This window comes from Amborella trichopoda, chromosome 9 (genome assembly GCF_054954075.1).
Source record: "Amborella trichopoda isolate Santa Cruz 75 chromosome 9, AtrichopodaSantaCruz75HAP2 v2.0, whole genome shotgun sequence".
Classification (NCBI taxonomy): domain Eukaryota; kingdom Viridiplantae; phylum Streptophyta; class Magnoliopsida; order Amborellales; family Amborellaceae; genus Amborella; species Amborella trichopoda.
The window spans coordinates 203,152-230,555 of NC_142344.1; the positions used below are offsets into that span (position 1 = coordinate 203,152).

Genomic DNA, 27,404 nt, shown 5'->3' on the forward strand with positions numbered 1-27,404 from the left:
TATAAAAAAAAAAAAAAAGAAAAAAGGAAAAGAAAAAAGGGTTACGAGCTGTGAAATACTTCGAATTTCGAGGCTACACTTGACTCTCCATTTTCCTAAGAATTTAGGGGCATTTCCGTGGTACCCATCAATCAAGTGGGTGGGCTCACGTATCACGAAATCGCTCTTTTTAAGAGGGGGGGCCAACGACCATAGCCAATTGTATTGAAGCAGCTCTCGATTCGTTCGGTCTGAAATCATAGCACCACCCCTCTCGACCTAGGGTTTCTCTGTCCAGCTCGTTCAACCTCAAAATAACCAGGTACGTCTTTTCTGTGTCTCATACCCTCTCTCTCCTTTTCGTTGACAAGCCTGTCTCATGCTTTTTCTCCCTCTTTCCAAAATGTAGTTTTCAAGCTTGGACTGATTAAGTTCTCAAAAAAAGAAAAAAGGCTTTGGCTGACTAAATTGTGGCATTGATTTGTGGTTTTCTGTGGTTGGAGACTTAATCGCAATAAGGAAAAATTATTCAGATTTGTTCCGGAGAAGAAAAAAGTCATTTTGGTGGAGTTGAAATGGAGGGGATTGGATTTAGGTTTAGTAGTAGGGCCACATATAGGTGCTTTTGGGATGAGGTGTTTCCTGTTGTTTTCTTTCGAGAGAGGGAATCTGGCATAATTTGCCCTAGAAAAAAGCTCTGTCTAATTTTATCACCATTTAACCCAAGAAAAACTGTCTTGTCTCTCACTCTCGAGTCACTCTCTCTCTCTCTCTCTCTCTCTCCTTGTTGGTTTAAAAGTTCAATAACCATGAAAGTATGTATGTTATGCTCTTTCTCTAACCTCTTTTCATTCTAATAATGAAGGTAAGGTATGTATGTTGGTTTTGCACCTAAAGCCTTGTATCATTTAAGGTTTTGCCATTTTTCCGGGGATTTTTCTATCACATTTCTTCGTTGTTATGTTCTCTCCAACAATGGTGGTTTTATATGCAGATCAATGATAGATTGAATGGTTTCCTGCCGCAGCATACGACAACACTTTCTATTCCTTGTTTACACCAAGAGAGCTGAAGGATCTCTTTTTTTGAACTAAACCAAGAGGGAGACTTCATGATTCGCCAATTTAGTGCAGAGCGGGTTAGTATTATTTAATATTATTTGTTATCAGAACCAAATTGAACCAGCTGGTCCAACTAGTTGGATGGTCAAGCAGACTCTAAACTGATATGTTCCCTTAAAAACCAGATCTTGAATTAAATCATCTTTGTAATGTAGTTTTGGATTTATTTTATGGTTTTGAGCATTTTTAATTGGTTCAACCAATTCAACTACCTTGGGAACCTCTAATTGAACCTGACTGATCACTTCACCAATTTAATGTTTGGTCTTGTTATGATAACACTCTTTACTCGCAATCAATCTCCTCCAATAGTTTGTTACTTATTAAAGTTATGCGACTGCATTTCATTTGAGAATTTATGTTGTTCATGGTGTATATTAGTACTGGTAATCGATCCTCCATTAGTTTGTTACTTATTAAAGTTATGCAACTGCATCTCATTTAAGGAATTATGTTGTTCATGATGATCCATGTACTTCTCAACGTGTAGCCCTCTTGTCTTTTTGATGTACTATGCACTCAAGTGTGCTATAATATTTGTTTATATTGGGGAATTTACAGAAAATCCCATTATTTTTTGGCATTCAAAAGAGTCCCACATAGTTTGTATTTGGCGCTCAAGTCATCATCATCATCATTTTAGCCTTTTCGCAATTAATTTGGGTCGGCTACATGAATCTTGATTCTCCATTCTGCTCTATTAAGGGCATATCCTCAGTGAGGCCATAAGTCTCCATATCTTTTCGGACAACTTTCAACCACATCCTTTTGGGCTTACCCTTTGCCCTTTTTCAGTTCTTCCATTTGAACTAATTTGCATATCCTAACAGTAGTTGTACTCGGTCGGCGCCACACAAGGCCAGCCCACTTAAGTTTACTCTTGTCACACCCCAAGAATTTACAATACTGTTATTCCTGAGATGTGACAGACAAAACATATATACATTTATGATAGGACAAATTTACAGTGGCGAGGTCTTACAACGTAACAAAAGAAAGCTAACACAACAACAATATCTTCCAAGGTTGATCTTGACTAGCACTCAAAATGAATCCGCAGTTATCCTGAAAAAATGTTTACCATAGTTTGATGAGTTTGGCTACTCAGTAAGTGATCATCATAATCCTAAAAATAATCATGATTGAAAGATATCAATATTTTTCAAAATGAGATCTATTAACAGAAATGCATCAACAGTTTCACTTTCAATAAATGCATAATTAAGTACAATCCGAGTAATTGAAATGCTTATAACACTTTTAACGGCAGTGCATAATTCAAAGGATTTCACAAAATACCCTACTAGCGTCCCAAGTAGGTCACCTATATACCCCATCAGCGTCCTAATGGGTCCACTTAATCCCTATCGGCGTCCCAGATAGGTCCACTTAATCCCTGCAGGTCCACGTATACCTCACCGGCGTACCGGATGAGTCCACTTAATCCCTACCGGCGTCCCAGATAGGTCCACTTATACCTCACCGACGAACCGGATGAGTCCACTTGCATACTTAAATTATTTCTAAATCTCTTTAAACATTCGAAAGCAGCAATATCATGTACTCAACATATCACTGAAATTATTAATATGAATTTCACTTAAACCATTAATAACAGTCACTCTCTATAACATTTCAAAAATAATCAATCAAATATTTTGGGCTTAAATTTAGAAAGGTAGCAGTTTGTAAAGGCATTCTAGCATAATTGCCAATTTAATATGTATAGAAAAACTCTTATAGAAATTCAAGAATACAGAATTATCACAATTTATGGGATATCAATCCACAAATAAACATTTCACAACAATACTATAATCAATTGCAAAAATGTCAATTTTTAAATAATAAGGCAGTCATTTGCACATGAATTTTACAATGTTTAAATATTCAAAACAGTAGAAAGAAATATCACAATTTTACTAAAAGCTAAAATATCACATTTATTTCTAACAATAGACAAGAAAAATAAATAAATTTATTTTTCTAATTTACAGCATTCAAAATTTTTAACATAGATAAAATATCACAATTTTTATTAAAAAGATTATTTTTCAAGATAATGAGGTCACGTGCGCATAAAATTTATCGCGCCTAAAATTCATGATAATAAGCAGAAATAATTATTTTATTTTATTTTTAAAAATAATGGATTATTTTTCGAGACAATGAGGTCACTTACACACAAAACTTATAAAATAAAGATCCTAGACGGAAATATCACTATTTATTAAAAACAAACTATTTTTCAGGAAGACGATGTCACTTACCCACAAATATTTGAGAGGGAGCTTCCGATAAAAAATTCGGTTCGAGAGAGGAGTTCACTGTGTTTCAACCACAGAGAGAGAGAGATTTCAAAATTTTCTAGGGTGGGAGTGCTCACCTCCCCTATTTAAATTCTTATAACGTATTATTATATTATTTTATTAGGCTCTACCTCATACCTGAGGTGTCGCGTTAAGAGTCTGTTTTTAACATATGAAAACCACGTCCACTAAAGGACGTGGCAAGCAGCAAGCAAAAGTTTAAACCAAGTAAAAACTTTTGAAACTAGTGATGGTCCCCAAGGACCATCATACTCAAACAGACCATCACCTATTTAAAAGTATCTTTTCTCTTTTTTTTTTTTTTTTCTTCTTTTTTTTTCTTTTTTTGAAATTTTAGGATTGTTACAACTCTCTCTCATTTTATCGCCTATTGGTGCCACGCCTAAACTCTCTCGAATAGATTCATTGTGAATGCTGTGCTTTCTTGTCTTGCCACTCATCCATCTCAACATCCTCATCTTCGCTACACTCTATCTGTGGTTATATTGTTTTTTTTTCGCCTAACATTCCGCCCTTCAGCCTCATTGATATGCAACGATCACATAAAATTGCAGTTGCACATCTTTACTTCGCCCACCTAGCTCTAATTATGTGTACGATATCTTCCTCAATCTCTCAATTTTATTGGATTCTCGACCCAAGTTATCGAAAGTGCAGTATTTTTTGTAGTTCTTGATCGTCAATATTAACTACTTTCTTGTCTCTATTCCTATTATTACTAAATTTGCACTTTATATACTCTGTCTTTGTTTGACTAATTTTAAAACCTGTAGATTCTAGAGCATCCTTCCAAAGTTCTAACTTTGTGTTGACGCTGTTTTGGGTCTCATCAATCAAAACTATATCATCTACGAACAACATGCACCACGGTACCTCATCCTGTAGGAGCCTAGTTAAGTCATCCATAACTAAGACAGAGGTACGGGCTCAATGCTGACCCTTGTTGTAGACTTATTGTCACTGAAATTCACTCGTTTCTCCACTAATTGTTTGCACACTAGTAACTGCTCCATCGTACATATCTCTCACCACGTCGATGTAGTGTCTAGAAATACCTTTTTTTTCCAACACTCGCCAAATCAAATCTCGAGATACTCTATCGTAAGCTTTCTCTAGATCAATAAAGATCATGTGGAGGTCTTTTCCCTTCACCCTAAACTTCTCAATCAGATGTCTAAGTTGTTGACCTTCTTGGCATAAAACCAAATTGGTTTTCAGATACACTTGTTTCATGCCTTAGTCGTTGCTCGATGACTCTTTCTCAAAGTTTCATAGTATGGCTCATAAGCTTGATCCCTCGATAGTTTGCCCAATTCTGTGTCACTTTTGTTCTTGTAAATAGGTATCACATTAATTTTTCTCCATTCGTTTGGTATTTTCATTGTTCTCAACACCTTGTTGAACAACTTTGTCAACCAGTCAATGCCAATTTCCCCCATATACTTTCAAACCTCTATCGGTATACCATCTGGTCCTAAAGCCTTTCCTATCTTCATCATTTTCAAAGCTTCTTACACATTTGACATCCTAATCCTATGATTGTATTTATGACTTCCGCTGTCACTTGTACCAACAGTCCTTCTACCACTATGTTCCCATTTTGTTCATCATTTTTGAAAATAGATTATCCACCTTTCGTTGACCTCATCATCCTTTACCAATACCCTTTAATCTTCACTTTTAATGCATTTAATATGGTTTAGATACCTACACTTTTTCTCTCTTATTTTTGCTAATTTGAAGATATCTTTTTTCATTTTTCTTTTTATACCCAAATTAGCCCTAATTCGTACATTCAATGTCCAAGCTGGGTATGTCTATTTTTTTAATTGAAGAATAGTTTGGACGTTGGATGTCCGAACTAATTTTATTTGTGATTGGGCTGGTTCAGATATCTAATGTGTGCACTGATGTTTACTCAAAAAAATTTACTAGTGGGTGGGTTTGGACATTGAATATCTGAATGTGTCCCCTTGGTCTTCTTCCTTAGTGAAAGACGTGGTCACTGGATGTCCAAACCCACGCAATTACAAAAGTTTGGTTTTGAAATCCAATGTCCGAACTGATCTTTAACTGAGAAAAAGAAAGAAAAGAAAAAAAAGATCCATGTTTGGACATTGAATATTTGAACCTTGGGTAATTTGGGAAGCAAAAAACATAAAAGTTGGGACTTGAGCGTAAAATAGAAAATATATGGGACTATTTTTAACTATCTAAAATTAAATAGGAGTTTCCTGTAAATTTCCCCTTTTTTCGAGGGGGAGGGTGGAGGAGTTTGACTAATCCTCTTATGACCTGCCCCCTAGGTCTACCATCGCTCTCATGTTCTCATTTTCCTTTCTGGTAGTTGGCTTGTTTGGGATGCACATACCTCAGATTTTCACTACATAAAGATTGAGGTTTAACAATTTTTTCCCTGTTAATTTTAATTTCACAGCTTCTGATATGTAAGAACTGGGCAACATGTAAGTCTCTAAATATTTTAGACAGATGGTCAATTGGTCATATGTACTTTCTGAGAGGCAAATAAGTATTGATTATTCTACTTATAATCTTTTTTTTGGAAATTTTTTATTAAATCATTTCTGCCCCCTGACAAAGGACTTTCTGCCAATACAGGATAACACTGTGCACTTCTGTTCCTAAATGTAACTTAATTGTGATGTGTTTCTGAAATGCATTATGCGGGATGCAAACCCTCTGTCCATCATGTATTCATTTCAAAAAGAAGAACAAAAAGAACTATTCTGGTCAAGCATATCAACAAGCTAAAAATCTCCCCCATACATCTTTGTGTGACAATCCCTCAACTTCCATCCTATTTGCGTTCTCAATCTGATAAATTGTTAAGGTGCAAAATTATACAAATTCATATGTCACTGGCATGACTTCTCCCTTTGCATGGGTTTAGGGTTTTCCACCTTGAGCTCATACTGCCTAAATAGCTTATATCAGCTTCAACATTTAAACATGAGGTAGTCTTGGTTATTCCCATTTGCTTTAAACATTGAACCCCAAAGACAATAACTGCATCTTCTTAGTGGCTTGTCATGGCCCCAAGCATTCGACCTCATCTCTGCCCACTCTATGGCCCTCCTTTGCCTAGTCTCCACTAGCGTCCTCATCTTTCTCTTATATATATATATTCTTCATGGATAAGCACTGCACTTATCCCGCATCTATGCTTATGATGAACTCTCTCATCTACTCTATGATGTCTCTTTTAGCGAGTATGGTGCTAGTCACCCTCGTCTCCTTCTAATCCTCCCTTTTCTCCACTTGGCATTGTCTTCCTTTCTTCATCGGCATTATAAAATGTTTATAAATATACACATCTAAACATATAGATTTGAATATACATATCACCTGCATATATCTATGTATGTGCATGTTTATGTGACAACGGGTGTTCATATGTATGCATGTACTTAGGCGTATGCATCATGGAGTTTGTTCTGTCTATTGCTTAAACTCTATTGAAATTAATATACTTTGGCACTGTAAATTTGTATCTCCAGTACTTCCTAGAGGAATATATTTTGGCAAAGTCATATCTTGGACACAACTTTGAAATGAAGTACTATTGGGTCCAAGTCATTATTCATGAGTAATTTCAGGGCTATATCTCAATATCCACAGTGCTTACATGCTAAACTGTAATGAAAAACTCAAGGATGTTCAGACAAGCCAAGCTTTGAGGGTATCATTAGAGAAGCGTGAGTTAGAATTCTAATGCTCTATGCAGGCCCTCTAGGAGTTCAAAACACTTGTGGGCCAAGTTTGTGTAGCATTTGAAGAAGTGAGGATCTTATAGGACTCTTTTGGACCCTTAGGGTTTGGGAGGGCCATCTTCAAATTTTATTTGTTAACTGAGTGAGCGGTCTGTTTCCACATCGACCTTATGTGGATTTTATGTTTACAGAAATTTTTGACTTGTAAAATTATATCATGTGTCTAGATTCCAAAGTAATGTGGGGAATTGGTTGGTGAATTTGGGCATCCAAGAAGCGCTTCAGGCTGTGGGATTATATGCTACTGTAGGAGCCATTTTCCCTGTGGGGCTCTTTTGTGATTATCTCTGTTATGACTCGAGTATTATTTAACCAAAAAAAGAAGAAGAAATTTTTGCAATGACATTGTTGATCTTCGCCATGGTTGGATTATCTGTGTTGTAACAACCCTTTTGGTGTTGCATCAATCCAATGAAAACACCAAAAGCATTTGGCTGTGTTTTCCTTATCCTTCTGGAGTATATATTTTCTTAGCTGTAAAAAGGAGGAACGTTTCAAGGTTTTAAAAAACCGCCTGCCCGTCCGCCTAGATGCCCACGTGTCCATTGGCCGCCTCACCTAGGCCTGGGCAGGCCCTCCCAGGCGGGAACTACCTAAGAAATGATCGAGAAAGACTCTTTGTGGGGGCCATTTTGGGTCATCTTGACTCATGAACAGGGGGACAGAGTTATTCTAACATTCCCAAAGTGAGAAAACTCTTCCTATACCCTAGAGACAGCTAAAATCGATCGATTTTGCGATTTTCTTTATTTGAAGCAAGGAAAATCTAAAGAAGTTTGTAGAATCATCTGAAACCTTGTCATATCTTATTGGAATCATTTTTTGGGTCTAAGTGAGGTTAATAAAAGACTTTTAGGGTCCAAGTGTATCATTTTTCAATAATTTGAACGTGTTTCAACGTTCTTGCACTGTTGCACATATATTTGAATACAAAAGAATAGTTAAATACATATGAATGCATAAATATACAAATTTGACACATATCTGCATATATGTGCATTTGGACATCACATATATGCATATGTGTATATCTAGTGCTCTAGAGTGCTTGAGGTTTTGGGTAGCCACCTAGGAGCTGGGCACCCTAGAACCCCAGGGCAACTAGGAGCGGCCAACATTTTTTGGAACCTTGGAACCACTCCATGCGGGTAAAGAAAGCACCATCATATACTTCTTCTAGTATAGTTTAGGCCTTCCATACCTGATAGCAGATGTTTGTTCACACTTTTTTATTCGGGCACCACCATCGATGTATATGATTTGTCATGTATTTCAGGTATTTTTAGGCTTCATTTTCAAACAATATGTTGACTTCTCTGGGACATGGAAATTGTTCTTCTTGTTGTCCCAAATCCTTATCTCCACGTGTTCTCATTTTTTCGTCTTAATGGTGCAACTTCTCGTGCATTCTACTTTGTCGAAATTACTTTGCTTTTTGGATGGAATTAAGAAAATTAAGAATTTGACAACTCATTTCCATTTTCTTAATTCCTACTTTCTTCCTGCAACTAATTTTTTTCTTCAACAAGCTACAATATCAATCCTAGTAAATCTGTTGGTTAAATGGACTTATTGCGGTGCTTTGTAAATATTCATGATTATGGAAGTGCTATGGCTTATCTGTTTTACTTTTGTTACTTCTAATGGGAACCTATGGTTACAGTCCACCATCAGTGGCTCAACTTCAAATCTTCCAGATTCTTCAAGTGCAGGCCGACCTTTTACGTCTTCGTTTTCTGCTCAGTCAGGTTCAGCTCCTGTTTTCCATCATTCTGGTGAGGAACATTCTAGTGTTTTAGAAATTGAAATTTGCTTGCTTGAATGGGATTCTTGTGTAAGAAGAAGTGCTTGTTAATAGGAACCATACAAGGACTGCACAACATTCACGGGAACTTCAACCTGCCAAACGTTCCAGGCTCACTGACTTCCCGCAACTCAGCTCTAGGTGGTGTTCCGGCAAATGGTGTTCAGCAGCCTTCAGGAGGCCTTTCTAGTGGTCGATTTACATCAAACAGCGTTCCTGTAGCACTGTCTCAGGTATTTCCTGATAATATGGCGTTGTTGAATAACGAATGTCTTAATGGTTTATTGTAACTGTTTGTTGGCGTAATTATTATCTGAAAACTACTTCAAAGTCGCCTCCATTGTAAGTTCTTTTAAGTTGCATGTGCAGCTTTCACATGGCGGTTTGCATGGACATTCCGGAGTTACGAGTAGGGGAGGTATTATTGTTATTGCAATTTTGTTTTTTTGGTAATCACAGTTTTTTAGAACTTGGTAACTTGGGCTTGGACTTGCCTGAATCACTCAGACCTAGCAGGGTGGTGCGTCTAGTTTGAAACCTAAGGACTCGCCTATGTCTCACCTGTTCATGTACCCTATTGTGTTACTCTTACCGAGGCTGTGCTGAATCAGACCACTGACTCGGGTTCGGGACGCTAGCGAGTCCAAGCCGGAGTCCATGTTTCTAATAGTGACGCAAATAGTGTCGATGGTGCTGTTACTTGGGTTTTCCCAACATCTACCACCGTTGCTAACGGAAGTGCTTTTCCTTGGGTTAGGTATCTCCCCAATTTTGGGTAATGCAGGTCCCAGAATATCCAGCTCAGGAGGCAACATTATTGGTGGGGGAAACATCGGGAGGGGCATAAGCGCTGGTAATGGGTTAGCTTTGCCTGCTCTAGCATCACGTGTGAACTTAGCTGCTAACAATGGATCAGGGAGTCTAAATGCTCAAGGAGCAAGCAGACTGATGACTGGTGTTCTCCAACAAGGTTCTAGCTTCTCTCTTTAAACTTCCCTTGTTGTAAGAATAGTATTTTTCTTTTGGTTGAATGTTTACTTGTGGTCTCGGTAGGATTGGAACCCTGCACCCAGGCCAAGAGACCATTCCTTTGTTATAAGAATTTTCTTAGATATATAAATATTGATCTGCTGTTTCATTTCATTGTTTGAGAGTGAAGTGTATTCTTGTTGGCTAGTTGTGAAAGAGGCCTTGATCAAGTAAATTTATGTTGCTTATTTTCAATAGACAAGGGATGAACCATGAAAACTTTTTCCTAGTCTTGATGTGATATAAATTGTCTGCTTCTTCTAAACAAAAATTTCTGGGTCCAGTGCAGCGATTGGCTCGTGATTTGGTGTGCTATCACACAAATTACATCATTCAAAGAAGCCTATCAAAGTTGCATAGAACAATGTTTTAAATAGTGGTACATGGATAAGTCAAGTTATGCCAGCTATATTAATCAAACCATTTATGGGAATGGGGATTATATATTGCCAAGGTTTAAAAACTTGGGCCTCAGATCAGTTGGGGCCACATATGTAAAATATAAATGTAAGCGCAAACACAAACTACAAATATATAAAGTATAACGTGCTGGCTGTGCTGTATCGGGCCAACTTTAATATGGCATGTTCTTACCATGAAAAAACAGTAAGTGGAAGGACTAGAAGCCTGCATTTTTGGAGTTTTTTTGGCCGTAAGTCCCTTCTCACCTGGTCAAAATTAGGAAGACTTTGTTATGATAATGTTCAATGAATTTATCAGTTCGGGATACTCGTGGTTTTGCTGCCTGATGTTTAGCCAAGAGCTCTCTCCAAAGGTGGTTCTGATTATTACTTGATAATGTGAGATATAAAATCCTGTGGGATGAGGTTTCATGCCTTTCTCGCTTGAAATATGTAGTTGATTTACCTTTGGCTGAAGAGAAAATGAAGTCATTGTGTGCCTGAGGGATAGACATGCTTTAGGGGGAGGGCAAATTCAACCAATGAGAGGAAATTAAAAGTTCAAATTGCCTTTGGTCATAAAGGAGATAGGAAAGCAGAAGTGCTTCAATTAGATGATAGGCATAGACATAAGTGCTTCAATTAGATGATAGGCATAGACATGATAGGCCTTTTCAAAAAAAATAAATATGGAGGAGGCCAATTCTTGGGTTTGGAAAATTTTTGCAGACCTGATATTAGGACACGATATTGTGATGTCAAAGGCAAGATCAATGTTCATAAAGGTGGAGGTGGCCACCTAGGCGGTGCCTTGCCCACCCCAAAGAAGGGGTGGCTAGTATATAACATGCACACACGCACGTGCGCGCTCGCACACTCAGACACTTAACATGTGTATGTATTATATAATATCACAATCATCATCCTAGCTTTACTTTTTCAAAAACAATCATCATTCTATGATTTCCCCAACCATTTGGGGTTGGCTACATGAATCTTACTCTACCATTTTGCTCTATCAAAAGCCATACCTTAGTCAGACCATAAGTCATTATATCTCTTCTCACTAGTTTCATTCATGTCCTTTTAGGCCTTCTCCTTTCCCTTTTAGAGCCTTCTACTTGAACCGAATCATCCCTTCTAGCCGGTGTTGTTCTAGGTCAATGCTGCACATGCTCAGACCACCTAAGTCTACTTTCCCTTATTTTATCACCTATTGGCTAATTTCCCTTGAATGTATTCATTTCGAATTCTATCCTTTCTTGTTTTGCCACTCATCCATCTAAACATCATCTTCTCAATTACACTCATTCTATAGATATATTGTTTCTTTGACCCCCCAAAATTCTCCCATAAAGCATGACTGGTCTTACAGCTGTTCTGTAGAACTTCCCATTTAGTTTCATTGGTATGTGATGATCACATAAGACTCTAGAAGCACATCTTTATTTCGTCCGCCTAGCTCTAATTTTATGTGCAACATCTTCCTCAATCTCTCCATTCTTATGGATTACCGATCTAAGACATAAAAATAATCTCTTTTAGGTACTTCTTAGTCGTCAATCTTAACAATTTCCTCGTTTCTACTCCTATTTTTAGGAAACTTGCATTTCATATATTGTCTTAGTCCGGCTAATTTTAAAACCTTTAGATTTTAAAGCTTCCCTCCAAAATTCTAACTTTGCATCCCTCCAAAATTCTATCTTTGCATTGATGACATCCCTAGTCTCATCAATCAAAGCTATATCATGCGCTAAAAACCTACACGACAGTACCTTGTCCTATAGATGTCTAGTTAACTTATCTATAACCATAGCAAAGACATATACCCTATTATGTATAATATAGAGAGTAAGTGTCTAAAGGCCTTATATTGATATGAAGGGTTGGTTGCTTTATCTATGTCCCGCGTCGTGGTCCTACACGACGCACTCCCGTGATTGCCTTTTTTCATGGCTAGGATTCGTCTACCCCTCACTCTATCTCTCTCTATATAATATGCAGTATAGTATAATGTAATATAATAAATTCTATCCTTAAAAAAATATAATAAAGACTAATACGTATAGTACTATAATATAGTAATATAACAAGACTATTGTACTATAAATATACAAATAATGTTAGACTACTATAGTACTGTTAAAAGACTTGTTTTATGTATATTCTTCTTGTTTTGTGCATATTGTTTAAATTTGCTTGTATTTGGAAATATGCATTTGTACAAGGGTATTTTCATAAAGCTGTTGCCTTAATGTAACACTACTCATTTAATATAAGGATTCATTATCCTAGGTGTGTTACTATAACCCATTTTTATTCACGCCAAAGCCTAGCATGCCTCATTGTCTTGTCTCTTTTGTCTTCCTCATGTTGTGTTCCAGGTGCAAGATTTTGTCAATATATGTAAAATTAACACGGTATCAGAGCACGTTGAATATGCTCTTACCGTGATCAACTCTAATCTACGTAATATCGCTTCTTCATCTAAACCCTAATATTCTTTCTTCATCTTTATCCTCGTTCATTATTCTCATCCGTCCTTCCTAAACCCTAATCTTTCTTTTTCATATTTCCTCCATATTAGGGGCACCTACTGTTCATGTTATAGTATTGTTCATGCTATTGTTCTTTCTTTCAACGCCTCATATTTCGGCCACAAAAATCCTGGTTCTCTCTTCATTCAATATAAAGCCCTAGATCTCATTTGAAATCTATAGTATTGCTCTTGCCTTTCTCCTTTTCGGTTCTTAAAATCTAGTCCAAAACCACCCTAATTGCTTTTCTCTCCCTTGCTTTATTTCTTGCTATCCATGCCAACCCCCTTCCATACTTTCTTTTAGTCTATCTCTAGGTTCTCTTATTCTCTATGGACCTCCTCTTATTCTTTTTTTTTTTTTTCGTATGTGGTGCAATGATAATGAGTCCATTTTCCTCATCATGGCACGATCATCGAGTTCTCTTTCCTTTTCATTCTTAAATCCCCTATATGTATCCGTCAAACTTAAATCTGATAATTTTATTGTCGGGAAAGGAATTGTTTTTTCCCTCTATGGCCATTAGGATGGATCCACTCGGCCACCACCACAATACATTGTTTTAGAAAGAACACATTTAGATAAAAAGAAAGAGACTGCTAAAGTGGTCAATCCAGCCAATGAAGAATAGCTTGCTAAATATCAAAATCTTACAGGCTGGATTAATTCAACCTTGTCTAAAGAAATTTTGGCACAAGTGGTGAATCTACCTGCAACATATGATCTTTGGATAACCCGCAATGAGTCCTACTCTCAAGAATTGGAGGCTCGTGCCATGCAATTAAAATCTGAACTTCAAGATTGTAAGAAGGGGAAGATGTCTGTATCTAAATCTTATACCAAGATAAAGGGAATATGCGATCTACTTGTGATTATTCAGCAGTTAGTTGAAGATATAGACAAGTTGCAATATATACTACGAAGTTAGGATGAAGTCTATAGAACTTTTGTCAATTCCTTGATGACAAGGGATTATCTCTCTTCTTTTGCCAACCTTCAACCGATGCTGCTACAACATGGATCATTGTTCTCTCGGAGAGAGGCACAAACTGTGTTTCCCAGCAATATTGCACAAAATTCTAATAATTTCAGGGAAATAACAACATAGGTCGTGGGGGTCGAGGTGGCAGGAATGGACGTGGTGGCATAAACTTCTATGGTGCTAGTTGAGGTCTCTTACGCACTCTTAATAGAAATGGAAATAGAGTCATTTGTCAAATATGTAGAAGAGGACATTCAATCAGTAACTATTTCCTACAAGGTTTTCATTAAAGTTTTAGTTTCTCCCCTCCAAAAGGTTCTTAGCAATTTAGTTTCCCCAACCCAATCTGCCTTTGTTGCTAATAGGCAAACGGGCTCTCACGGCCCATGAAGCCATCCACTCTAGGTCTCTATCTGGCTATGAGGGCCTCATTATCAAACTGGATTGGGAGAAGGCTTATGACCGGGTGGACTGGGATCTTTTAGACCTTATCCAGACTCGAATGGGATTTGGAACCAGATGAAGGTCATGGATTTAAGCTTGCATCTCCAATCCCTCCTTTTCTATCCTCCTCAGTGTTACCTTAGTAGGATTTTTCCCTGCTGCCAGAGGGCTGAGACAGGGAAGCCCGCTATCTCCTTTCCTCTTCACCCTTATTGGTGAACTATTTTCCAAAACCCTCACTAGACTTTTTGATAGATAGTTACTTTCGGATTTCAGGGCCTCCAATGAAGACCTGATCCTTTCCCATCTCCTCTATGCTGATAATGCTCTCATCTTCTGTGAGGCCCATCCTTTTCAGGTTGACAACCTCTGGCTCTTCCATAGGAACTTTGAACTCTTGATAGGAATGAAAGTTAATCCGTCCAAGACCAAAATGTTGGGCATTCTGATGAATAATAGTGAACTTGAGCAACTTGCCCAACACTTGGGCTGTGCAACGGAAAGCCTCCCCACCTCCTATCGGGGTGTTCCCCTTTATGTAGGCAAACCTAGAAAGCACCTTTGGGATAAACTCGTTAAGAAGTTCAATTGGAAATTTGTTGGCTGGAAAGGTAGGTATCTTTCCTTTGCAGGAAGAATTACCCCTATCAAATCCACTCTAGCAAACACCCCCATTTACCACATGTCCCTCTTCCAAATCCGTTGTTCTGGCCTTCAACGCCTAGAGAAACTCATGCGAGATTTCTTGTGGTTTGGGTCCGTTGAAAGTAAAAAATTTACAATGTTAGCTTTTATCAAAAAACGAAAGTAAAAAATTTCATCTAGTTGCCTGGACAGAGTATGTTTCCCCAAAAAATTTGGAGGTTTGGGCGTAAAAAAAACTCAAAACTATGAACCTCGCTCTACTAGGCTAATGGTGGTGTAAATTTACATCCCCCCACTCACTGTTGTGGAAACAAGTCATCCATGCCAAGTACAGACTTGGAGAAGACGGGTGGATGCCTCGAAGTGCATTACTTCTAGCAAATATGCTTTCCTCAACTGCATTAGGTTTAGATTAGGAAATAGTCAAAGAATCAAATTTTGGATAGATAAGTGGATAGGGGACCAACCCCCTTCCCTTCTCTCTTCCTCTTGGTCCAAAATCAAGCAGCTTTAGTAGCTGGGTATGTAGAGCTTAGAGGGCCTGACCTAGTATGGATGCCTATTTTTAGGCGAAATCTCTCTGACCAAGAGTACCTTCCACTTAGATCCATTCTCCTTTTGCTTGTTCCTCATTTCAGTCCTCTCCTTTGTCATGACACTATTATCTGGTCCCTTAACCCCTTTGTAGTCTTCGTCTCCTCTTTCTATTCCTCTTTACTTCCAAATGTCTCCCCTGCACCCCTTCTCAATAAAATCTGGTCCTTGCTAGTTTCTCACAAAATTCAAGCCTTTCTATGGGTGCTTCTGCACGGAAAGACCCTTACTTTGGACCAACTACAGCTAAGGGGCCTATCCCTACCCAACCATGTTGTATCATGTGCCTCCGAGAAGAGGAGACCATTCCCCACCTCTTCATTCTGTGTAAGCTCTCCTATGCCCTCTGGTCGTCTTTCCTAAAACTCTTTTGCCTCTACTGGGTAACTCCCCCTTCACTTGATAACTTTTTCAATGCTTTCCTTTCCCCTCCTTTCACCAATAACGAAAGGAAACTCTGGCAAATGTCTATAGTCGCAATCCGTTGGAGCATCTGGCTCGAGAGGAATTCTAGAACCTTTACGAGCTCTTCGAAGGCTCAATGCTCCATTTTTTATTCCTGCATTGCTCCAATCTCCCTTTGGGCAAAAGCTCGTCCCAATATTTGTTCACTTAACCATCTCCCACTTCCTAACTAATTGGGAAGCCCTCTTGAACCTTTGAGCCCCATCTACCAACTCCAGAGTCCAATGGAACCCCCTTCCGCCAGGCTTCTCAAACTTAATACGGATGGCTCATCACTAGGTAACCCAGGGCCTTTAGGCATAAGTGGTACCTTGGCAAACTCAGATGGCATCTTCCTCTCCTCGGAACATATTGGGATCTCGGATTCCACCACAGCGGAAGCCTTGCATATTAGGTCTTAAGCGAGCATCCCTTGCTAGGTCCAGCCAGCAGGGCCTTCTCATTGGATCTGACTCCAGCAATTCAATCCATAGGGCTACTCATCAGCGTCACCCGCCATGGCGATTATTTCATATATTTGAGCAAAGCACTTTCCTATGCAGCTTCGTTCCACAGGTCACATTCAAGCATACCCCTCAAGAGGCCAATACTGAATTAGACATGCTGGCAAAGGAAGGAGCACGCCAACCCATAGCTTCATCCCATAGTTAAAGGGCAAGCGTCCATTGAAAGTTTCCCCTGGTCAAAGCCTCATCTTCTAGCCTAAGACTCAAGTCACTGGTGCACCCCCAGTAACTAGTTACCTCATTCCCTTTACCTGCTCCCCTTCTCCCCCTCCTCCTTTCTTTTCCCCCCGCTTCTACTCATTAAAAAAAAAAAAAAAAAGAGAGAAAAAAGAAAAAAGGAAAAAAAAATGCTTCTCCCTATCCCTTTAAGTCTAACTTCCCTCTTTCTCTAATCTCTCTCTAAAAAGCCTCTTCACTCTTTCCCGACTCTCCCTCTCTTCGTCTCTCCCCTGTTTGCTCCTACTCTTAACCTTGTAATGAGGGTGTTGTACCTGCAAATGTGAAGGATCTTAGTTGATTTATTTGTTATGGATGTCAGTTGGGCATAAGTTCTGAACTTCCCTTTTTCTTTTAGTAATAAAGGAGCTTCTTCTTTAAGTTAATTCATTATGATGTGTGCGGTCTTTCACCTGTTTGTTCTCCTTTTCGTTCTTATTATTGTGTTACATCCATTGATGATTACTCGCATTATACATGGTTATTTTTTATTTTTTCCAAAACAACTCTGATGTAATTGGGGTATTCATGAAGTTCAAGTCCTTTATTAAAAAACATTATCAAAAACCAATTTCATTTTTTGTAGTGATGGAGGGGGAGACTTCTCATCCCATGCTTTGCAAAACTGCTTAAAGGATCATGGGATAGAACAACAAATCTCTTGTCCACACACTCCAGTCGAAAATATAGTTTTGAGAGAAAGAATTGGCAGATTAATGAAGTACCACTATTTTTTTTTTGGTGAATAATAAGTTAGCATTGTCTGACATGGTTGGAAGTAGTGAGAAAATATGTGCGAACTTATTACCTCAGTTAGGGTATGGTCATTGATAGAATAGAATGGCAGACCAAGATTGGTGTAGCCGACCCCAAATAGTTGGGAAAAGGCTCTGATGATGATGAATGAGTTAGCATTGTCGCTTATGTTTTCTGTTGGTGTGGCCAAGTACTTATGGACTGAGGCATTTCTCACAGCTGGATACCTCATAAATTTGCTGCCATCAAGTGCTCTTAATGGGATTAATCCCTATAGAGTGCTTTTTGGTAAGCATCCTAATTATTCTATGTTGAAGTCCTTTGGAAGCTATGCATATGTGCATATAGATAAGAAATAAGCCCTCCCCAAAGGCTGAAGTGTGCATATTTGTTGGTTATGTTGACGAGTTTAAAGGATATAGAAATAAGCCCTCCCCAAAGTAAGAAGAGAAACAATGCAACACATATTGGGAATGATGCTGAAGTAAAAAGGGCAGATGGAGACATTAGTGACTCAAATCAAGAAGGTGAAATGATATTAATTCCAGGCATGTTTTTTATAAAAGGTGCTTATTATATCCTTTAAAGGAGATTTTTACAAGGGGAAAAGTTTATATAAGGTTGCAACCTTAAAATGTAGAACTACAGATGCACCTCAAAAATCCATTGGAAAAGGTTGTTTTAATGTTGAAAAACCCTGTAATTGATCATCTCGACATCGAGATGTATGAATATGAAAAAAAAAAAAGATTTTGAGTCCCAGAAATAGTGCATCTTGCAACACATTATGTAGATCGTCTATTTTCAATATTCTCATATGTTTACAGATCTACTTGATTTTAACCATTTTTATAGTTTAAAATTTTATAATTAGATATGAAAATAGATTTTCAAATAATCTTACGAATTTTTAACACAAAAAATACATGTTATGATAAAGTTTGGAGGTGCACCTTAATTGGATTGTTTAAGGTTGCAACCTTATAGAAACCACACCTTTTTACAAGTGATGCAGGTTTGAAAGGAAATAAAATTCAATATGACACAGCTCATCGCCAGTTTATGATAGTTGGAAAATATGCAAACTCTGCAGAAAAACTGCAAAGTAAGAAGAGAAACGATGTGGAACATATTGGAAATGATGCTGAAATAAAAAGGGCAGATGGAGACATTACTGAGTCAAATCAAGAAGGTAGCAGCCATATTGAAGAAAGTTTCCATAAATAGGCACTGTATGACTTAAGAGAAGATTTTTGACCCTTCTTTGATACCAACATTGAAGTGCAAAATAAGTTAACTTCCATCAAAAAAAAAAAAAAGAGAACAATGAAGTGCAAAATAAACAAATCAGCGAAGATGTAATTGTAAATTAAAGAAGGTCAAAGATTGCAAAGCAACATCATAATTTACAGCCAACTTTACAAGATTTCCAGAAGCCCTTAGATATAGAACAACACAAGAATGAGCAACAAGATGAAGTCAGTTTGAGAAGATTACCATGAGCAAAACTTCTTATCAATAGATGGGTCAGCAATGGAAGTTTCACACATAATTTTAGGGTGTTTCTGTGTGAAATGATGAACATAAAAGAACCCAGAAATTTCTTTGAACCCCAAAGAGTGAGAGGTGGATTATGGCCATGGAAGAAGAGATACGAGCCATGTATGTTAACTGTACTTAGTGCATTGTATGAAGGCCGTGAGAAATAAATGTGGCGAGTGCCATGTATGTTAGCTGTCCTTAGTGCATTGTACGAAGGCCGTGAGGAATAAATGTGGTGAGTTCTAAATGGGTATAAAAAGTGAAATATAAAACTGATTGGAGAGGTTTAAGGCATGACTTGTAGCATGACGATTTAACCAACGGCATGGCTTGGACTATGAGGAAACCTTTAGTCCAATTGTTAATTTTTTTATGGTAAGGGTTGTTATATCCTTTCTTTCATGCACGAATGGCCTCTTTATCAATTGGATGTTAAAATGCTTTCTTGCATGGAGAATAAAGGAGGAAGTATATATTGAACAACCACATGGGTTTAATGAGGCAAATGTAGTTGAATATGTCTATAAATTAAAGAAGTCTATATATGGGCTGTGAAGCATGCATCCCAAACTTGGTTCCATAGTTTTTATGATACATTAGAGGGGAGAGGTTTTATTCGATTAGCCAATGATAATTCTGTATTCTTTTGAAAGGTGAGGAAGCCAATGATATATCAATGACATTATTGTTCAAGAAAGCAATATGAAGATGATATATGAAGTAAATGAGTTCCTCAATGAAAGGTTTCAAATGAAGGGCCTAGGAGAATTGAGGTATTTCCTAGCAATTGAAGTGGATCTTTCTTGTAACGTGATTGGCCTTTCAGAGCAAAAATATGCTTTATTTATGCTAGAAAAGGTCAACATGTTGAATTGTAAAAAGTAGTCGCACTCCAATAGCTTTAAATAAAATACTATGTGCTGATCAAGGTGTTGTTAGAGCCAGAAAATTACGAAGGTATGTCGGGGGCGGTACAGTATTTGCCTCTTGTCAAGATATTTCACATGCTTTTAATCAGATATGTTAATACATGCATGTGCCACCACTGTACACATGGAGCCATTGAAAAGGATTGAGGTTTGTAAAAGGTTCCATTGGCATTGGTTTGTTGTATAAGAAAAATAAACTAGTGGCTATGGCTTTGGGTATGTATTTGGATATTCAGGTGTGGATTGGTTAGGAGATCTTGATTCTAGAAAATTAGTTTTAGGTTATTGTATTTTTCAAGGACCTAATTTAGTATCTTGGAAGACCAGAAAACAAAAAATGGTTGTCAGATCAAGCATTGAAGAGGAATATAGGGCTCTTGCTGGCATGATGGCAGAGATTACATGGGTTCGTTGTCTCATATCTTGGTTGGGTTATAAAGTTGGCAGATTGGTGATCTACGACGACAATCAAAGTGTTTTAGCAATTGCTGCAAGCCCAATATTTCATGAAAGAACAAAACACTTTGAGATTGATTATCGTTTTATTCGAGAAAAGTTAGGGGCTGAAGAGGTTGAAGCATAATTTATTGCTACATGAAATCAAATCATCATCGTCAAAGCCTTTTTCCAATTAATTGGGATTGGTTACACGAATCCTGGTCCCTTATTCTGCTCAATTAGGGGTCATACCCTCAGTGAGGCCATAAGTTCCCATATCTTTTCTCACAACTTCCAACCATGTCCTTTTGGGCCTACTCCTTGCTCTTTTTGAGCCTACCCCTTGCCCTTTTTGAGCTTTCCACTTGAACTAACTCACACGTCCTAACAGGTGTTGTACTAGGTCTGCGCCACACGTGGCCAGCCCACCTAATTCTACTCTGTCTCATCAAATCATGGATGTATTATAAAAAGTTTATTAATGGATAGGCATGATTACCTAGAAGCAAGTTGCACATGGTTAAACACAATGTACAACTTGAGGGTGAGTGTTGGAAGACTTTTCATATTCTTTAAATTGCCTGTATTTGGAAATATGTATTTGTGCATGGGCATTTTCGTAAGGCTGTTGCCCTAATGTAATACCTCTTATTTAACATAAGGCTCATTATCCTTGGTGTGCTACTATAGCTAAATTTTGTTCACTCCAAAGCCTAGCGTGCCTCTTTGTCTTCTCTCCTTTGTCTTCATCTTTTTGTGTTTTAGGTGCAAGATTCTATCAGCACAAGTAAAATTAACAAGTGCTATACAATATTTAATTAAATTTTTTCTATAATATTGTATAGTACTTTTATAATCAATATTGTATAGTACTGTTACTATATTTAGTAATAATATATAGAATAAATATATGTAGGAACATAAGAAGCGGTGGTCAAGGTGCCCACCTAGGTGGCTCCTTGGTTGTTGAAGTGGGCACCTAGAGACATCTCCACCCTAGGCAGCCATCTACCTCTATGTGATTCACTAGGGCCTTGGCTCATCTAGGCGCCAAGGTGGCCACCTTTTTTAATGCTGGGTAGGATAGCATGAGTTGGCAGCTTAAATCAAGGATGAAGTGGATCAAGGGGCTCATTACATCTGCTTCTTTTGCAAAATCACCATTGTGAGAAGGTTTTGAGGAGGATGGTACTAGAAGTGTGGTTTTTAACTTTGAGGGAGTTATGGCTTCGATATTTGATGTATCGTCTATGGCCGCTTCCATGAATATTTGGTTATCATGGAAGGGTCCAACTTCGATGAATATGCCATGTCTTTAGCAAGGGTGACTGCTTGGGAGTTAGGTTTATCCTAGAATGTTGGAAAGAAACGTGTACGGAACGACATATCTCAAAAATCTGAATGAAGATGGAATCCAATGTCCATGGGCAAGTAGATTTTTGCTCACCTGGCCATCCATGGGTACCAGTCCATTGTAAATTTTCATAAAAGGGTATTTCCAAAATTTTTAAAATATTGCTTCTACTGTAAATTTTCATAAAAGAGTATTTCTAAAATTTTTAAAATATTGCTTCTACTGTAAATTTTCATAAAAGGGTATTTCTAAAAATTTTAAAATATTGCTTCTACTGTAAATTTTCATAAAAGGGTATTTCTAAAAATTTTAAAATATTCCTTCTACTGTAAATTTTCATAAAAGGGTATTTCTAAAAATTTTAAAATATTGCTTCTACTTTAAATTTTCATAAAAGGGTATTTCTAAAAATTTTAGAATTTTTAAAATAACACATGTGGGAGCAAGGATCCAGCCCCACATGTGGCACTCGTGCACCTTAGGGACCACACCCTATGTTTGTACAACACTATATGGCATACCCTGTTTTATTACTGAAAGGGGGTGTCATGCCACATATTCTTATGGGGGGGGGGGGGGAGGGGGACACTTTTTTTTATGGGAGAAAGGGGGGGGGGGAAGGGGGGCACGCCACTTTTTGTGGTACGATCCCCCCACGCCTCTTTTTTTGGGAAAGGGTGGCATGCCTAAATATGGAGGCACGCCACTTTTTGTGGAATAGGCATATCCCATTCAATTTGATTTGTTTCAAATTTAAACTTGCTAAATTTGAAATCTATTGATTTGTTTCAAATTTAAACATGCTAAATTTGAAATCTATTGAGATATGGTTTCCCAATATTTTTTGGGAAATCTAAATAATATTTATCTAGAGAATATTTAAGTTTGATTTCAAATTTATGTAAATAAAGTTTAAATTTGATTGGATTTATATTTTAAATAGGAGTGGATTGGGTCAAAGTGTCGGGGCATAATGTTCCTAATCTATCCACCCAAAATCAGGATGGTTCATTTTGGGATGGATGCCTCTGATTAATCTCTCACCCCACAAATTTCCTATTTATCTTAATAACATGTAGCTGGAAATTCGATAAGGCAAATGCCATTCAAACTAGGATATAGATTTCTTCTAGTTTCTCTTCTATTTAAAAATGTTTGAACCTATTTGAAAACATACGAGATCTTCTCTTTTACCATGGATTTTTTTTTCTCCCAAGATCTCTTCTCTCTCTCATGCAGCAACTTTGGGGATCTCTTCTCTCTCTCACATCTCTCTTTTAACCAAAAAGGAGAGTCTCTCTCTCTTTCACTCTCCTCTACATTTTGTCTTGAAAGAAAATCTTCGGTTGATTTGTCAAGTCTGGGGCAGAAAACCTTGCTAGTGGTTGTCCCTACCTACAGTAGGGGCCCTAGGGGGCATATGGGTCATCTGAAACCCTTGTGAGCACTATCTTCTCTCTTCCCACGTTGGGGAATTCTCAGTTACAGGGCTCCTATCCAGAATTTCCGATGGCTTTCCTTAGAAATTGTTCGCTATCTACAGTCCTAACTCGGTGCAGCTTTGAAGCCTTCTTTGGGCAGAACTAGATCAACCGGCTACCCTTCCACACGCATCTTGGTGCTTGGGCAGGGACTTCAACATTATTAGATAGTCCTTCAAGAGAAACTCCAACTCCAACATTTCCCAAGGAATGTTGGACTTCTCGGATGTCATCTCTTGTAATGAATTAATAGATATTCCTCTCCAAGGAACGTCTTCATGTGGTCTGACCACTCATCTCAACCGACCCTCTCTAAATTGGACAGGTTCCTGATATCCTCCTCCCAGGAAGAGAATTTCCTGGTCACACGCCCTTGCTTTACCTAAACCGACCTCTGACCATTATCCCATCCTCTTGGGCACTCTAGTGGTCCCTAGGGACCCTAAACCTTTTAGGTTTGAACTTGCATGGCACGAAGAAGATGCCCTGTCTTCGCTTTATACCCGCATGGTGGGATTCCTTCTAATTCCAAGTTTAGGGCAGAGCTGGTTAAAGGCTGCAAAAAAAGATTCAATTACTTAAAGCCTCTCTTAAAACTTGGAGTAGATCTATCCCAAGGAACTTCTCTCAAATTTAGCAAACCCAGTTGAATGCTGTTCAAGCCTTAGAACTAACTGAGGAATCTAGGCCGTTATCTTCTTCAGAGACCGGCCTTAGATCTCAAACGAAGTTGGAGTACTTCTCAACTTTGATAAAAGAAGAGTTGTACTGGTACCAGAGGTCTAGAGTTATCTGGCTCAAATCTGGGGACCATAATACCAGGTTTTTCCACAGAATTGCAAACTGCCGAAGAAGAGATAACTCCATTTCCACCATTAAGGAGGGCAGTACGATCTTGCACTGAGGCCCAGACATCGAATCAGCCATACTCACCTTCTTTCAGAATCTTTACTCCACCCCTTGGTCCCTAGACCTAGTATGGGCAATCTTCCATTCTAAATGGTTCCCACTCATTGGGTCTATTGGTTGGAACGCCCCTTTTTTGAACTTGAGATTGTCGAAGCTATTGAGGACTTGGGCAAAGACAAAGCCCCGCTTCTTGATTGCCCTTTTTAAGATCTTTTGGGATGCCTTCAAGACAAACTTCCTACTTTTCTCTGGGGAATTCTTCCACCGTGGTATCCTCTATAAAGCCATCAATGCCACCTTTATAGCGCTTGTTCCCAAGATTAAAGGGGTAGAGGAGTTGAAGGATTTCTGACCAATCAGTTCTGTCAATTCCTCTTATAAGATCCTCTCCAAAGTATTGGCCTCCAGGCTGAAACAAGTTCTTCCCTTCGTCATCTCTCCCTCACAGTCCGCCTTCATCAAAGAGAAGCAAATCCTTGACAGAGTGCTGGTGGCACATGAGTGTTTACACTCTCGACACGTCAGCAAAAGCCGGGCTTGATTTTTAAGATTGACTGACCACGTGGACTGGTCAATCCTAGACGAAACCTTGTCAAGGATGGGATTTGGTAAGCGTTGGACGAAGTGGATGAGAAGTAGCTTCTCCAACCCATCCTTCTCAGTACTCATCAACGGGTCCCCGAAAGGTTTCTTCTCGCCCTCGAAGGGCTTTTGCCAAGGAGGCCCTCTCTCACCTTTCATCTTCGCTATTGCAGCGAAAGTTTTCAGTCAGTCCATCTCTTGCTTGTATCAGGCCGGCCTCTTCTTTGGCTTCAAAAGCAATATGCATGGCTCGTGCGTGTCCCACCTGCAGTACGTAGATGACACACTACCCTTTCTAGATGCAGTTCCACAATTTGAATACTAGCACGCTTAATAACAGGACAAAATGTTTCAGAGAAATCAACTCCTACAACTTGATTATATCCTTTAGCAACTAGTTTGGCCTTAATTCTCTCTAAACTACCATCAAACTTTAATTTAGTCTTATAGACCCAAAGACAACTAACAACATTCATACTTGGAAGACCAGGAACTAACTCCCACATGGAATTAACATGTAGGGCTTCAATTTTCTATTCCATTGCACGATTCCAGCCCGGATGACCCAAGGCAAACTTGATGGACTTAGGTTTTGAAGACAAAGTTTCAAAAATAAGAGCATTTGATATTGCTGCCATGGACGATAGAATTTGAGGCTTTCGAGTACCATCTTGAGTTCTTGTGACCATTTGATGACGAGGGCATTTAGGGGCTCGTGAAAAATTAAATTGTTAGGTTTATCGGGTGACTGTATTTTCATCACCATGAGCATGTGCTACATCATCTTGGACATCTTGTATTGGTGTCATAGTGGCGGCATCTTCCTCTACCAGAGAAGTTGGAGAGCTCTCATTATTGAGAGGCAGATCAGCTGGAGAAGAAGACACATCCTGGGCATCCCTTATTGGCGGTCTATGTGAAGGTGACGAATCCGAAGAAGTCTGGATGTCAAATTCATAACACTCAGACCATTCTGCATAAGTAGTCAGCTCCCCCCTGACTACATGTTTTCATCAAATACGACATGTTTAGAGATATAGACTCACCCTGTGGGTGGATGCAGATATTTGTAAACCTTATGTTGAATACTGCAACCCAAAGCTACACATGGAAGAGAATGTGGACAAATTTAAAACATCGATACCCAAAAACCCGGAGTGAAGAATAGTCTGGTAGGTGGCCAAACAACAAAGAACATGGTGAATCCATTTGCAAATTGGCTGAGGGAATCTTGTTTATTACAAAGACTGTGGTATGAAAAGCTTCAGCCCAAAATAGTTTTCGAATTCTAGCATGAAACATCATTGTAAGACCCAATTCTACAATATTTCTGTGTTTCCTTTCAGCTATTCCATTATGTTTAGGGGTTCCCGGACATGATATCTGTTGCATTTCCATTCTCAGTAAGATGAGCAATGAATTCTTTCTTAGCAAACTCACCATCTCCATCACATTGAAAAATTCGAAGTCGCTTCTCAAATCTCCTTTCAACCATATGATGAAATTTCACAAATGCAAAGAAAAATTCAGATTTTCTTTTCAAAGGGTAAATTCAAGAAAAATGGGTGTAATCATTCACAAACACCGCATAAAAGCGATAACTCTGATTAGATAAAATTGGAGCAGGACCCCATAAATCTAAATGAATCTTATCAGTACTACTAATCTGGAGTTTACAACTTTTTCCCATTTGACAACTAGTACAAATAGAATGAGATTTATTCCATGCATCAACATTAATCTACTGTTTAGATTCTAAGTAACAAAGTACTTTATTTTGAGGATGTTTGAGTCTTTGTTGCCACACATCGTCTGTTCTCTTATTTGGATTAGAAAATTAAGCTTCCTTACATCCTCAAGTGCATAAAGTCCACCCTTTCTACTCTAGCTGGCTAGAGTTCTCTATGTGCTCTTTTCCTTAATTCGAACACCATTTGATGAGAAATACAAGGAACATCTTTTGTAAACTGGCTAACAAATAATGAATTCTTTTTCATCTCTGACACCAAAAGAACATTAGAAATATTAAATTTTCCAGACCCAACATCAGTATTTGTATCACCAACACTGAAATAGTCAATTGCTCACCATTGTCAACTATTACTGTATCTCTACCACTATAATAATGAAGGTTTTGCACTTTACTTGGGTCTCCTGTCATAGGAGTTGGGGCACCATTGTCTGGGAACCATTTCGAGTCTTGGGAATTTGTTGAGGAATGTCTTTTTCTTGGTACCTATGATTGAGTCGATGGCAACACTTTAATACAGTATGCCCAATTTTTTCGCAAATTTGACACTTTTCCTGTGGTGTCTGAGTTGATTGTTGTATCTGTGAATCTTGTTGAAATTTTGATTCACATGTTGCATAGTTTACCACCACTTTCTTGGTTTCTTCGAGGCACACCACGTCCCCAATTATTGTTCTGGCATGTTTGACCAAATCCACACCCTGAGAATTGAAAAACTATTGACTACCAAAGTTGTGTATGCCTCTACCTCTGTAATTTCTAGTACCTTTTTTAGGCCCAAAATTTCTCTGTTGTCTAGCAAGAGCCATATTGTGATTT

At 38.3% G+C, this 27,404-nt stretch overlaps 1 protein-coding gene and 1 non-coding gene across 6 annotated transcripts in view; one reads left to right on the forward strand and one right to left on the reverse strand.

Annotated features, from left to right (window-relative positions):
- Positions 1–201: 201 nt before the first annotated feature.
- Positions 202–27,404, forward strand: part of LOC18438370 (putative NOT transcription complex subunit VIP2) — a 34,680-nt gene continuing 7,477 nt past the window's right edge. The window contains exons 1-6 of one of the 5 annotated variants that reach the window (XM_088846790.1): positions 202–849; positions 1,007–1,117; positions 8,885–8,996; positions 9,080–9,258; positions 9,395–9,443; positions 9,783–9,995. In XM_088846790.1, coding sequence (XP_088702916.1) covers positions 1,091–1,117; positions 8,885–8,996; positions 9,080–9,258; positions 9,395–9,443; positions 9,783–9,995 — 580 coding nt within the window. In that variant the 5' untranslated portion in view covers positions 202–849; positions 1,007–1,090. Of the gene's footprint in view, positions 850–973; positions 1,118–8,884; positions 8,997–9,079; positions 9,259–9,394; positions 9,444–9,782; positions 9,996–27,404 lie in introns of all 5 variants that reach the window. The other 4 variants (XM_011626714.3, XM_088846791.1, XM_088846789.1 and 1 more) reach the window with 4 other exon arrangements.
- LOC148780282 (small nucleolar RNA snoR35) lies at positions 8,913–8,996 on the reverse strand. The gene has a single exon (XR_016041828.1). It is a non-coding gene; the product is annotated as a small nucleolar RNA snoR35 (small nucleolar RNA).